The 13,978-nt window shown below is 40.4% G+C and overlaps 1 protein-coding gene across 1 annotated transcript; it reads left to right on the top strand.

The window, feature by feature from the left end:
- The first annotated feature begins 722 nt into the window (after nt 1-722).
- On the top strand, nt 723-5,105 carry LOC125750201 (cornifelin homolog B-like). The gene is made up of 4 exons (XM_049027646.1): nt 723-840; nt 1,955-2,073; nt 2,763-2,932; nt 3,487-5,105. Exons 2-4 carry the CDS (start codon nt 1,968-1,970, stop codon nt 3,604-3,606), a joined length of 396 nt encoding a protein of 131 aa, XP_048883603.1. The 5' UTR covers nt 723-840; nt 1,955-1,967; the 3' UTR covers nt 3,607-5,105.
- Nucleotides 5,106-13,978: the final 8,873 nt, after the last annotated feature.

Raw genomic sequence — 13,978 nt, 5'->3', positions numbered from 1 at the left:
TAATATTACTATTTTTCGTTTAGGTATTTCTTTAGCTATATGTGAATGAGGCAGTCCATCACATACTTCTGTTACGACTTAATTGCATAATTTACATCTTCCTCAAAGTCATTTGCTAAAACAAGATTACATCTCTGGTTAAATGGTATGCTTTCCAGAGTTTTCTTCAGCACCTGAGATTGGATGTACGCTTCAACGTTTATTGGTATTCCTAATAAACGAGCCAAACGAAAGGAGGGATGAGGGTGAAGACTATTGCTACAGAACTAATCAGTCTTCTACTGTTAGTCACCTTTGTGCTGTTACGTGTTCGAGTGATTTAAACCTGAGATGCCCCCCCCCTCCAAAATAGTTTTTGTGTAATAGTTTTTGTACTGTACGTACTTTTTATTTTTGTGGAATATATAAATATATATATATATATATATATATATATATATATATATATATAAATCACATTAAAAAATCATATCTCAATCCCCCTTATTTACCCATTGTGGCTCTTTGTAAATCTTGGCCCAAAAATTTTGAAGAAAATGGCTTTAAAAAGGTTGCCGACCTCTGTCCTAGACTGTTGTTCTAGACCCTATTAGTGTGTTTGCAGAGGGGAACTATCCAAAAGCATCTTTGAACCAGGGAGTTGTCGACTTTGAAAAAACTTGATGAGTGTTTTCTAAATTTTCAGGTCAAACAAGTCGGATGACTTGGTAAATGGCGTCATGATAACATCAAAGGTTGCTGCATTCTTTTATTATGAAAGCTTAAAAGCAGGTCTGCTGCTATTCCAGGGGTCAGTACAGGACCCACACGGATAGGTGTCTTCTGCCAGGCGAGACGCAGGTAAGGGGACACAATAGTCCCGGGTGTAACTGTACAATGTGTGCAGGCTATTTCCTCTGCTAGCTTCAACATAAGCTTCCTTTCTTCATTTTGAAGTTTGGGTTGTGTAATTTGAGGATCTGTCTACTGTTGACAAGTTAATGACAGAATGGGCATTTCCACAGTAACTTTCTGTTTTAATTCTGTTCTACAATTTGGGTGAATCCATATGATAAGCCAGTGATTCTCTAGTCATGTGAGGAGTGTTGAGGGATCTATATATTTTTCATAGTTTAGTTTTATTTATCGACTATTATACAGTTTAAGGGCCTTAGAAAAAAACCTCAAAACCACCACAAAAATGATCACAAATTCCATGTTCATTTATATTTAGTGTATGTTACGAATGATCACATTTGCATCCGCATAGATATTCGATGTTTGTCAATTTGGTACACATTCATAACCTTAAAACAAAGGATATATAGGGATTGTATCATTGTAATATTCATAGGTGTGTGGGGTTTAAGTCAAGGGAGGTGATGCTACGATTATATTATATTCCTTGGTAAGACCCCACCTAGAATATTGTGTGCAGGTTTGGTTACCATACCTTAAGAAGGACATTGCTGCCTTGGAAAGGGTGTAATGTAGGGCTACGAGAATGATTCCTGGTCTTAGAGGAATGTCTTATGAGGAGAGGTTAGCTGAGCTGAATCTGTTTAGCCTCCAACAAAGGAGACTAAGGGGGGACATGATCCAGGTATGAAAGATTCTAACAGGTCTGGATGCTGATCTGGATTTCAATATTATTTTAAATAGTAGAACTCGTGGCCATAAGTGGAAATTAGCGGGAGAACATTTTAAAATGAATTTTAGGAAGCACTTCTTTACACAGCATGTAGTTGGAGTTTGGAATAGTCTTTCTGCTAGTGTAGCGCAAGCTAAAATCCTAGGTTTTTTTAAATCAGAGTTAGACAAGATTTGAACAACTCTGAGCTATTAGTTAAGTTCTCCCCAAACAAGCTTTATGGGCCGAATGGCCTCCTCTCCTTTGTAAATTTCTTATGTTCTTATAGGATGAGTATGGATATAAGCACATGCATTAAAACACCCTTGATTCTTTTTTTTGTAGGTCCTACATCAGCATGACAACCAACATAGTAATACAGCAGCCCGGCCCCACGATGATCATGGCACAATCGAGCCAGTGGAGCACAGGCATCTGCGATTGCTTTGATGACATGGCAGACTGTGAGTTTGTGCATCTGTATCTGCCTCTCTATGCTGAGCCCTCTGTCTGGGCCACAGCTAGCTTGGAGATTTCATTCAGCCAGCAGACTCTCTGGAAATAAGAGAAGTCTCTATAGAGTCTTTCTGAGGAAACATATTTCCCTGCATCCCTTCAGGAATATTTCCAGTGTTATGCATAGTCACAGTGGCAAAATTATTCCGGACCTAAGTATCCAACATGTGACCAAAACAAATGAATTTTAATGTATTCCTTTCATTCTGCCTGTGCTACGAACGCTAAGCATTTAAACCATGCATTTGCCAACAGGATCTACACTAAATATGAAATAAATGCATTATTTATCTGGGAGATGCTGCTAACTAGTGAGCTAGCTACGATCTTCCAACTCTACTCGCTAGCTACTTGTTTAGTTTTTGAAACACCTGAGTAGGGATAGTGACCCCAGAAAGGACAAACCTGCCCGTGTATGTATGACAGGGCCACATGTGCACTGGCCAAATAGCAAGTTAGTAAGGTGAGACCAAATTCAGGAACTTCTTACTTCTTACACAATTGTGTGTTTAGTGTGTGCATATGAATTGTTCTGTTTATCTGGTATTTTTATGCATATCTACATGCCTGTAGTTATGCAACTGCTAATTCCTTGCTTGTGTTTCTTTTTTTTTTTTTCCTTTTGGCCACGATTCAGGCTGCTGTGGTTTCTGGTTTCTGCCATGCTATGCCTGTAAGGTATCTAAGGATCACGGCGAGTGTACCTGTCTCCCCCTTCTGGAATTTGCTGCTTTTGGTTATGGTGCATGTATTCCAGCCATCTCCCTTGCTGTCAGGGTCTCTGTACGTCGGACCTATGGCATCCAGGTAGGACACAGCGCTGCTTTTCTGAGCAAGTTCTAAAAGTCGATACTTCTTATTAAAGCAATATGCATCTTTGTTTGTGAAATGAAACAGTCAAGTTTCTATAGGAAATACCTCAAAATCCATCTCTTCCAGTATCACCACTATGGGTTCTGCACTACTGTTATACTGTCAGGCTAGTTACTTGAAGCGTAGTTGACTCATTAGATTCTTGCTATGGAGATGTTGTATCCCAATGCAACATTTTAGCAACTTTTACTTTGCTGCTAGTCATTGATTGGAAGTTCGGCCTAGTTGCTTCTATGCCTAGTTGGGTCATGGAATTTACTCTATGCCTCACTTGCTTTGGACAAAAGCATCTGCTAAAGAAATACATGTAAATAAATATAAATGTTACCAGTGAGCTCTAACCTTACCTTTGTAAAGGACAGTATGTAAAACATCCACGAAGAAGCCTTTCATACTGCTATGAGAAAACACTCTAGCTTCAGCTCCTTCTGTGGTAGGGACAGCATATCCCATGATGCCCAATGGTTTTGGCCTTTTCACTGTCACAGGGCACCATCTGCAATGACTGTCTGCATGCCTCATTCTGCTACCCCTGCTCCTGGTGCCAGGTATCTCGAGAGATAAAGGCCCGACAATCTGCAATCGTCTACAACAGAACTATTACATAAGTCATCTCTTCATTGTCTCGTGACCATGACTCTCCTAACCAATCATTAATAACCTTATTTGTATATTGCAAAATGTGGATCTAGAATGGGAAGGAGAACATGTTAGGTGTTCTGAGCCAAGTCTCGATAAACCATACTGTTTATGTTTAACTCAGTCCTCCAAGTGCTAATAAATGTATTAAAGCGGCGTGGTTTCCATTCTGTAAAATTGGGCTAAGGAGTAGTTTTCAGTTGGTTTTAAAAATACAGTTGTCACTATAAGAAACCCTACATTAAATTACAAAGAATCAAACCGTAAAACATTTCTTTGTGTACCTATTACAACAACTGTCATTATATGGTATTGCCTGGATTAGGTTAATTTAATGAACATTTCAATGCCTTAGACTTAGTTATGTTTTAAACCATGTGAGTGGAACTCAAGAGCAATAATAATGGCTAAGTAATAGGAGTAAGTAACTCAAACTGGTTTCTAACAAGTTCCGTCACCTCTGCATAGTCTCCCTTAGATTTTGTAATGGAGATAATAAGTGCAAAGCGGTGAAGTGACTGAGACCGAGACAGACAAAGCTACAAAGTGCATCGTTATCATGACGTTCATCTTGGAGGCGTGAATGACTCTCTCTGTAGGGCATAGTTTAGGTGGCAGCAGAATACAGTGCATTAAAAAGAGTATGTGTGACAACATTAGTGACATTTAATGTGCTTGATAATTCACTCTGCACTCTTCTTCTTTGAAAGCAGATGTAAATTTTTGACCAAGTAAAACATATAAAAGGGTGATTGCTCAGATTTCTCTATTTGTGATGGCAAACAGAATCATGTGACCCGGATCGGGCTTTGAGTTTAACAAATATGTGGAAAGGAAAGAAAACACAACAAACTGAAGGTCAATGAGTACTTTGCGTTCCAATCTGGAACAGAGAGACAAAATAGAAGTCCATTTTACATTATGGAATATTGTATTTTATAATATTCATTTATCAGACTTTGCGATTAACTATAATTCACTTTAATTGGGACTTAAGCTGGATTTTCTTGGGCTCCGATTACAGATGCATGTGAAGGATCCGTGTTAACATCTTAGCAACATTTTCTAAAATTATCCTTATCTTTTCTAAAAAGATCCTTATCCTATTTTTATTCTACAACAATTGTTATGTCTTGATTTTGACTAAATGGGGGCTGTTAGTCTGAGAAAGACAATGGAGAATTGTATTTGAATAAGAAGGTGACTGTAAGCATGCACTTTGTACATGTAAAATCTCTCCAGGTGGACATTTTGTGTTGACAGGTTTTGTCATTTCTGCGTGCTTAAAGCATTGTACAAGTTAATGTAACCAAATGAGAGTTTGGTATCATACAATGGACATGATCTGTCAAGTAGAAGGGTAGACTGGAGTTGATTTGTTAGGACTGTGTCTCCCCCTATCAGAATTTCTCAATTCCTTTCTAACTTTGTCTTTTCATTCCTTTAATAAACAATCCTTATAATATTAGCTACTTGTGAGTGAATTATTTTGCTTTTAATCAGTACGACAAACAAGACTGCGATACCAGGAAGTTCAGGGGACCAGATCTTCCTGGGAGAACAGATCACATCCTAGTGCTAAAAGAAGTCAAATTTTTGACAAAAGTTTTTACCTTGGTGTTCAGTCTGAGGGCTGATCGGTTGATGGGGAGCCCTAGTTCTTCTGAGACACAAGCTTCTTTTTACAGAGAAGCTCTTGAGACAGCTAGGTTAGGTTTGTGGGTGTGGCTAGGGGTGCCATAGGGTGCTTTTCCAATGCACCAGGCACTGAGCTTTTGGTACTTCGAATCAGTATTAAAGTCACTGGAACTATATGTGTTTGCTTTCCTCTGGCGTAAAAAACTGTTTAGTGGCGCTGAATGATATCTTCATAACAAGCAGTGTAGTGATTTGGATTGAAGTCAAAAATATGTAGTGTAACATATTATTCACTTCATTTTGCCAGACCCACTTTCAAGAGTTTGGTTTTTCTGCCTTTGTATTAGAACTTCCAGTCAGCTACTTGGACAGTTAATCAAATTAACTGGAACAACAAGAGTTTCACAGAAGCAATAAGAAGCGGGAACGGGACAACATTACCTCATCTAAGGTCCATAACACAGTGGGTGGATTAGACACAATGGCGGCCTGAGGTCACCTACTGTATGGTGACTCTTTTGATTATTTTGTACTCTCAGTAGACATAGTTTTTCATCTCCACACTGTCAATACATATGGAAGCGTAACAGTATCTATACAGTGGAAAGGTCATCCATGAACTCCTACACAAAGAGAGTGAATTCATATTCCTTTAAGCTAATGGAAAGCCAATGTGAAGTCAAGTCATCTGCCTGCCACTCAGCATGGGTGTTAGTCACAGCCCAGGCAGCTATGGATATGACAGGGTGTTCCTGTATTGCCGGCTTAGGAAGGTGGAAGGTAAGCTTCTATACTGTACAGGGCAATGTTATGTTGATGTGTACGGTTCAGTGGCAGACAGCCATGTAATCCTGCAAGTTTTTTGGTTGTTGTTTGTTAACTGTACATGGCTTTATCTACAGATTCCTCACTATAGCATGCTACGCAGAAGGTGGACCCGAGCTGCATTCTCCTGTGTTTGTTTTTGGAAGCAAATATGAGGGGTGGTGTTACAATATGCACAATTCAATGACAGGTTTTCTCTCACGTTACCGAGAAAGTTTATCTGCAGCTGCCTCATACTTTTCCTCTGTGACATGCTGTGGAGAAGGTTTGTGCTTTTGAAAATATTCCTTTTTATTAAATTTATCACGTACTTAAGATCCATTATCAGTATCTCAAAAGATTAGTCTGCATTGTGTCTATCTAAGAATATTAACTGACACGGCATGGCATTGCACATACAGGGAAAAGATGATGATCCTCTAAACGTCTCCAAGACACAAGGGATTATTACAGAAACTAAACACAACTAGGGAAAACCCACAAAATAAAAGGACAGTGTGGAGATAAAATACACAGGAAAAATAAAGAAAAAACTCAAAGAAACCATAAAGCAACACCATAGGGATACTGGGCAACACAGGACCAGGACCAGGAACCACAGCAAGCTACAATACAAAGTGGCACAAACACAATGAGTTACCAAGAAACAGAAAGAGAGCAAGCAAAAATAATGAGACGTGACAGGTGGGAACCAATAACTCAATTCACCAATCACAAAAGGTGCGGGACAGCAAAAAACAGCAAAAAATGGCCAAAATAGGTAAATAGACTAAGTATTAAACACTAGGAAACTAAACAGAAAACCACAGGGGAACAGACAAACAACCTCAAAGACAGTGACCAAAGGGCTACAGTGACTGCGCCCCACACTCATCCCACTGAGCTGTGCAGCAGGGAGGAGATACTAAGGCTGAAGGGAGGGGGGGACACAAGGGAGGGGGGAGACAGATGAGCAGCGTTGCCTGCTGGCCAAAACAGAAAGGGACACAAAAGACAGCACCGACTCTGACATTTACTTACTTACTTACTTTACCACTGGCGTCCACCACCTTGTTCAGAGGCTGCCATTGTGACAGGCACCAGCTCCAACATACTGACGTTGAATCGGGGGGCTATGAGTAGACCCACACCTGCCATTGACTTCTCACAAAGCAGACCATTAGAGTGAAGTGGTGTCCAGCCTCTCTCCAGGAGTTTGGGTCCAGAGCCCGTGCCATACGTTGAGTAGAGCCCGACTATATCTCCCACACTAACTGTAACAGAACTGTAACTGATAATCGGTCTGCCGAGGCCCCTGCCTTCAACTGCCCCCTCCTGCAGGTGTACCATGTAATTCCTTCTAGCTTTGCCCGACTGGGTCCCATGGAAAGACCCCCCCCCCGCAAAGGACTGGCTCCAGGGTAGGACCCCGGTTTCCCCATTCCGGACAGGGTAACTTGCTCCTTTATGTAATTTCCTTTGGGCTCTATGTGAATCGCACTTAGTCTGACCACTCACCAACAACCACTTTGCCTTGGGAAACCCTACCTGGGTCAATTGTCCCCAACAAGATAGCTAGGATCACAGAGGCCACAAACCCCTCTAGCCCTGTGTGATGTGCAATATTAATATTGACAATGTATGTTATGCAATTCTCACATTGCAAGGACTGCGGCAGCTGGGTTGAGATCTACCATTTTAATTGCTTCATACTGTCTGGACATATTTATGGCTCCATCAAACCCGAATATTGTTTTTGAAGATGTAGTTCCATTTCAGTCCTGCTGGGGTGATGTTTAAGTTTTGCTTTGCGATACTGAAAGATGACTGCATTTTCATTCTCTTTTAATGATAGCTTTCGGCTGTGATGGGCTGGCCCCCCCGTCCTCCACCATATTGCCAAATAATAGAGAAGGCAAATTTCAGTCGATGCCTTTTTAAAAATGAGTAATCGAGTTTAATCAAGTAATTGTGACACCTCTTATTTCCCATTGGTGCTTGCTTCTGTGGATTCGGCCCTGTTGACTGATATCACAGGAATTGCTTGTAAGTGTCTTTTTTCAAGTAGGAGGGAGGCCATTTTTAAATTCTAGCTGGAATGCAGCTTAAATCATTTAGCAACTCCAGTGTGTAGGGCTGTAACGTTTTAATTTAGGGAACCACTGCTTTACTTTCCATCCTCAGTTGAATCTCCTCTCTCCCTTCCTCCCCTTCTTGGAGCTTCGCGCTGCGCTCCTGTGCGTGTGGTGTGAGTGACAGCAAGGCTTCAGCGTTGATTGGATATTACTCATGTAACATTAACTGATCAAAGATTGTTATGGGCGGGACATTAAATATCGGTGATGGTGAAAATAAAACGCTGACACTGGTAATTGGTCGAACCTTGTTACTGATGCAGTGTTCCATCTCGCATGGTGAGTAGAGGAGCAAAGGTGATACAGACAAGGAAAAGAGTGACAAACCGGTGTTTGGCACACCCTTCCATTTCCAGTTCTCTGGCCACACTCCAGCTGCTTGTATTGTGGGCCGTGTATCTCACCTGTTTTGTGAGATCTGTAGGGGGTGACTGCCATTTGACTTTGATTTGCTTTTGCGATTTTGGATTCAGATAGGTAGATATAAATAGATGTATAATACTTTTGCTTTCACTGTAAGTTAGAAAACGCTTAGATGCAGCACAACATCGAGGTTACTTTATTATATTGGCTTTGCCACTCCTGAAATCCTGCCCACTTTAACTTACGTTTTCTTTATAACTCGTCTGATTTAGGTCAAGCTGGATCAAAACAATCACATATGCAGTTAAAATAAAATCATTGGCCAGCTATTATGTCTAGTGGTTGACAGCCCCGGCTTGTCTCTGAATGACTGAAAATGGCAATAAAATGAATCTATACCACCCCTAGTGATGGAACATAGTACTACGGTCTAGACAGCATCACAGTGAAGCTTATACTGGGTCAGAACCCACAAGAAAACACCCTGAGAAGAAATTATAGATGGATCCAACTTCTCTAATACTACATATAATCAATTATTCAAAGTAGTCTTAGCCTTACGACAGCTTACACACTCAGTCCTTTGTTAAAAGAGAAAAGCCCAGAACTACAGTATACAGCACATATGGTCACTCTGCTGAAATATATGTGAAAGAAAAGGAGCAGGTGACTCAAATGAAAGAAAGGAATTGATTCATTCACACAGAATTATTTTTTCTTTCTTTCTTTCCCTTATTTTAAATTACTGTGTACAAGTGATGTAGGGATGCATCATTCCTATAAAAATGTGCCTTGTGGCAACTCTGTTGTGAAAGATGCTGTATAAGATGAATTGAATTGAATTGAAATTTGTATTGAATGCATTGATTTGCAGTACACGTGTTTCCAGTTACTGTTTTATGTGAATGCAGTGTGGTAGCAGATTGATTGAAGAACCATGCCTTAGTCCACGAACATAACTTTCATTTTAGGAGGGCAAGTGTTTGGCCAAAATATGCATAATTCCAGTAGCACAGACTGATCTCTTTGATTTTTATGTGGAATGTTTGAGAAATAAACTCTTGCGCTTGGGATAATGTGGGAGTTCGAAGATGAATTCCTACACATAAGCGTATGCTGTTCTCACAGTCGGCTAAGCTGTAAACATGGTGGATATGTGCCCTTTATGCTATCAACCAAGATATAACAGACGAAGAGATAAAGGTCCTTTTTGCTTGTAGTCAGCTTTTGTTATACGACATATGCAGAACTTTCACTTTCCTTGTGCAGCACGTGTAAATCTTTCGCGTATAAGAAACCAAGGGACCTTTACTGTGATAGAGATTGGAGACAGCTCTCTCTGAAAAAAGTTAAATTGCTTGCAAAGCTAAACAGCGCAAACACTGCGTTTTCTGTAACTATATATTTATTGGAGCAGATCTACGCAGGACTTAAGCCATGATGGGATGCATGTAGATGCCACCATCTCCTCTGAAAATGTGCCACCCCCGCCCTCAATCCCACCCTAAATACTTTTGTGTCGTATCGCTTATGTAATGGCTAATATACCAATTAGATTATATAGGAAATTTAGCTGGGCTCTGTGGTGCCTCGGTTTTGCTAGAGAGCCCAGTACTCTGAAAATGCAGTTTTCTTTGGTCACTGCATGTACATTCTATACTCTCTCTCTCCACTGGCTTCCTGTAGCTGCCCGCATCAGATTCAAAACACTGATGCTCGCATGCAAAGCCAAAAATGGTCTGGCACCATCCTACCTAAAAGACCTCATCACATCGCTCATCACTGCACCACGATCTCTCCGATCCTCCAGCACTGCTCGACTGGTCCCACCACCCCTCAAGGCACAAGGATGACACACATCTCAGCTCTTCTCTGTCCTGGTACCTAGTTGGTGGAATGAACTCCCCCTTGATGTCCGAACAGCTGAATCCTTGACTGTCTTCAAGCGACAACTGAAAACATTCCTTTTTCAGAAATACCTGAAGTAGTATTTCTGTATTCTTACTCGGCTCTTTTCCTTGTGTGTGTGTGTGTGTGTGTTTTTTTTTTGTAAAAAAAAAATTGCACTTTCTCAACAGAGTATTCAGATGGTATTCATAGCCTTATTGAGCTAGTATCGGAAAAAATCATCGCAGAGTCTCAAAGCACTTATGTAAGTCGCCCTGGCTAAGGGCGTCTGCCAAATACTGTAAATGTAAATGTATACCTTCATGCATATGCTGGCACAATCATGGCCAAAATGAACTGATGTACAACAGCAGAGAGACTTGTGGTCTTATTCTAAATGGAAGGAAACAGGAGGTGAGGCAGCTGAAATTAAGCATTTTTCAACTGTGATTCTGTTGCAGAGACATTCTGCAGTATCAGCAATTTCACGGCAAGTGAAATAGTCACTTCAATGTCATTTCAGGAACATGAAATGAAATTGCGATTCTACAGACTATCCAACACCTAGGACAAGGATAGCTGAGTAATAAATATGGGGAGTGGGTAAATAAAAGAGAGAAGGTAAGGAGCACGTACTGATTAAATAAAAGAATAAAAATAAAAACAACACAGAATAGTACAGAACAATACTCAGCAATGATAACGACAATGGCACAGTTCAAATAATACAAGCAAGCAATGATAATTTTCACACACACACACACACACACACACACACACACACACACGCACCTAACATTTATGCTCACTCTATAAATCTGTATATCATGTTTTGTGTTTTTGCATTCCATAACCAATAAATGCTGAACATATACCTTAAATATTTGTGTAGTAATTTTTAGACTATAATGCCAAATGTGCTAGGTGTTTCCACAATTTTTGGCCACTGGAGTTCCTCTCCAAACTAGTAAAGGTATGAAATTTAATTTGAGAAGATGTGCATGTTGAAAATCATCAATCTATGGCTACAAGAACTGGAGAAAATTCTAATCCTCAGTTTGTTCTTGGTGCTGAAAAAAATCAACATGGTAGTTTCTATACATTGTATGACATTTGCTTATTAAAACCCAAAGAGGCACAGATTAACTGTAAAACATAATTAATCATTATTTGGTGTAAATAACTGTTAATTGACAGAAATAACATGAAATCATGAAAATTGCTATAATGCCACTTTAAGGAGATGAAATAAAATATTAACTACACCATGGTCAGTACTTCATCCATCCATCCATTTTCCAAACCACTTATCCTACTGGGTCTCAGGGGGTCTGGAGCCTATCCCTGAAGCAATGGGCACGAGGCAGGGAACAACCCAGGATGGGGGGGTCAGCCCATCGCAGGGCACACTCACACACCATGCACACCTACGGGCAAATTGGCAACTCCAATTAGCCTCAGCATGTTTTTGGTCTGTGGGGGGAAACCCCACGACGACATGGGGAGAACATGCAAACTCCACACACAGGCGGAGACTCGAACCCGTGTCCCAGAGATGCGAGGCAACAGTGCTAACCACTGCACCACCATGCCACAGGAGTACTTCAGCTTCTCATTAATTTAAACCAAACCCAGGGTCCATGTAAGGACTAAGGATTTTCCAAACCACACTACAGCCGAGTGCAGCATAGCACGATTGTGTGGTCATTCAATTCCCACACTCTGACTGCATAATGGCCAGCAATCGCCTTCTGATTAATCACTAACCGTAAAAATATAAAGAAGTAAATAAACCAGACATGCAGGGAAATGTTATGATAGAAAAGATCCTCAGCAATTCCTTGGTGAGTATCTGCTATCAAACCCACTTTCTGGAACATAATGCGAAAGTCATTATTTTTTTCTTTGATTACATTTTCAAAGAGATTCAATGACCCTTTCAAGGGACTTTACTCACTCAAAATCTCTAAGGGAAATGCTGTTTTTGGACCGACTTTAGGTCAACAAGAAGTCTCAGGAATCCTGGGTACAGCTGTTTTAACAGAGACAGCAGCATATGACGTATCTGCAGAGATACGACCTGGGAAATGACCATGTTCTGATAATAACATGAACGTCATATACTGCATATACTATAAATTCTTGGTTTTCTAAGTATGTCCTGCAAATATTATGTATACGTGAATAGAAAAGGTGTTTGGTGCTTACGTAAGCAGGAACGTTTCATTGTCTGTGGAAGTGTTGCAGCAGAATGTGTCCCATACATGGTTTAATATATTGTAGTGCTGGCGAGTTCCCTCGAACTAGCGGAAGTAATTTAAATGTTCCCAGTGCATTCTGGGTGTTATGCTGTAAATAACCCCTGTATGATGTCGCTGTTAATGACTTTGCCATGTTCCCTGTTTTGTGTGTTTCCCGCTGGTAATGTCATATGTAGTGTAGATGTTTATAATGTTAGTGAAGCGAATAGTGCACCCAACATGTTGGTGTTGCGGTGGTTAAAGGAGTCAGTCTGGTGAGCTGTGCATGCAGATGAGAGAAAATGATGGGTTGTTGCTGTCAGTTTTATCGTGTGAATCCTTTTCAGGTTTACAAATAAAAGACCGTCTTGTGTGAAGATGCTGCTTCTTTGCTCACTCTCCCTTTACAAATCCTGGGTGCCCTAGATGTCACACTATCTTGTATAATATGTTTTGTGGAGGACCTAAAAGTGGATATGAGAGTGTGGATGTTTATGAGGTCTGAGAGGTACGGTGGAGCATTATCTCAGTGTTTTGCTTGTTGCCTTCACTGTCTTCCATGGTGTATCTAATGCTGTGGAACTTTTTTTGTACCCTTCTCCTGACTGATACCTTTCAAGAACGCGATCTGTTTGATGTTTTGTAAGCTTTCTGCGCACTATGTTGTAACTTTTGTTGTAGGATACAACTGAGTAAATGTCAGGAAAAGACAGCTGAACTTTATTTGGGGTTAGTCAGAGTCCCTTTAATTGACGTCAAAAAGACAGTGCGGTGATTAAATCAAATAGCTGTTTCAACTAATAATTTATTTAAGGGTGTGCACACTTATGCAACCAGCTCTTTGCACATTTTTTATTTTTTTTGTACAAAAACCTGGTATTTTAAGAGGAGTTTTTATATTTTTTATATCCACTGCATTTGACCAGCATTTAAAATGTCCCCCAAAGTCTTGTCACATTCCTGTCTCTCGTGGTCTTCCTTCGCACGTTCATGGTTCATCTCTAAAAGGTATTGCAACATATGTCATGGCTGAGAAAGATCTGCATAGTGATTTGATTTTGATCACTGTTCATCGTCAAGTTTGATTTTTATCGTTATTTATCATCAAGTTCAGTCCCGCTAGTGATGTAAATGACTTGAAGTACTTTTTTGTGCCTGGGTGACTGACTGGCAGTGTGCTGTGAACAAGCATGTAAGAATAGTCAACCTGTGTGGTGTGTAGGAATGATTGGTGAGCCTCGTGGAATTTTGGCTTGCTCATATCCAGGTACTCC

Source organism: Brienomyrus brachyistius, chromosome 10 (genome assembly GCF_023856365.1).
Source record: "Brienomyrus brachyistius isolate T26 chromosome 10, BBRACH_0.4, whole genome shotgun sequence".
In the NCBI taxonomy this organism is placed as follows: domain Eukaryota; kingdom Metazoa; phylum Chordata; class Actinopteri; order Osteoglossiformes; family Mormyridae; genus Brienomyrus; species Brienomyrus brachyistius.
This window is presented reverse-complemented; position numbering and strand designations above follow the sequence as displayed.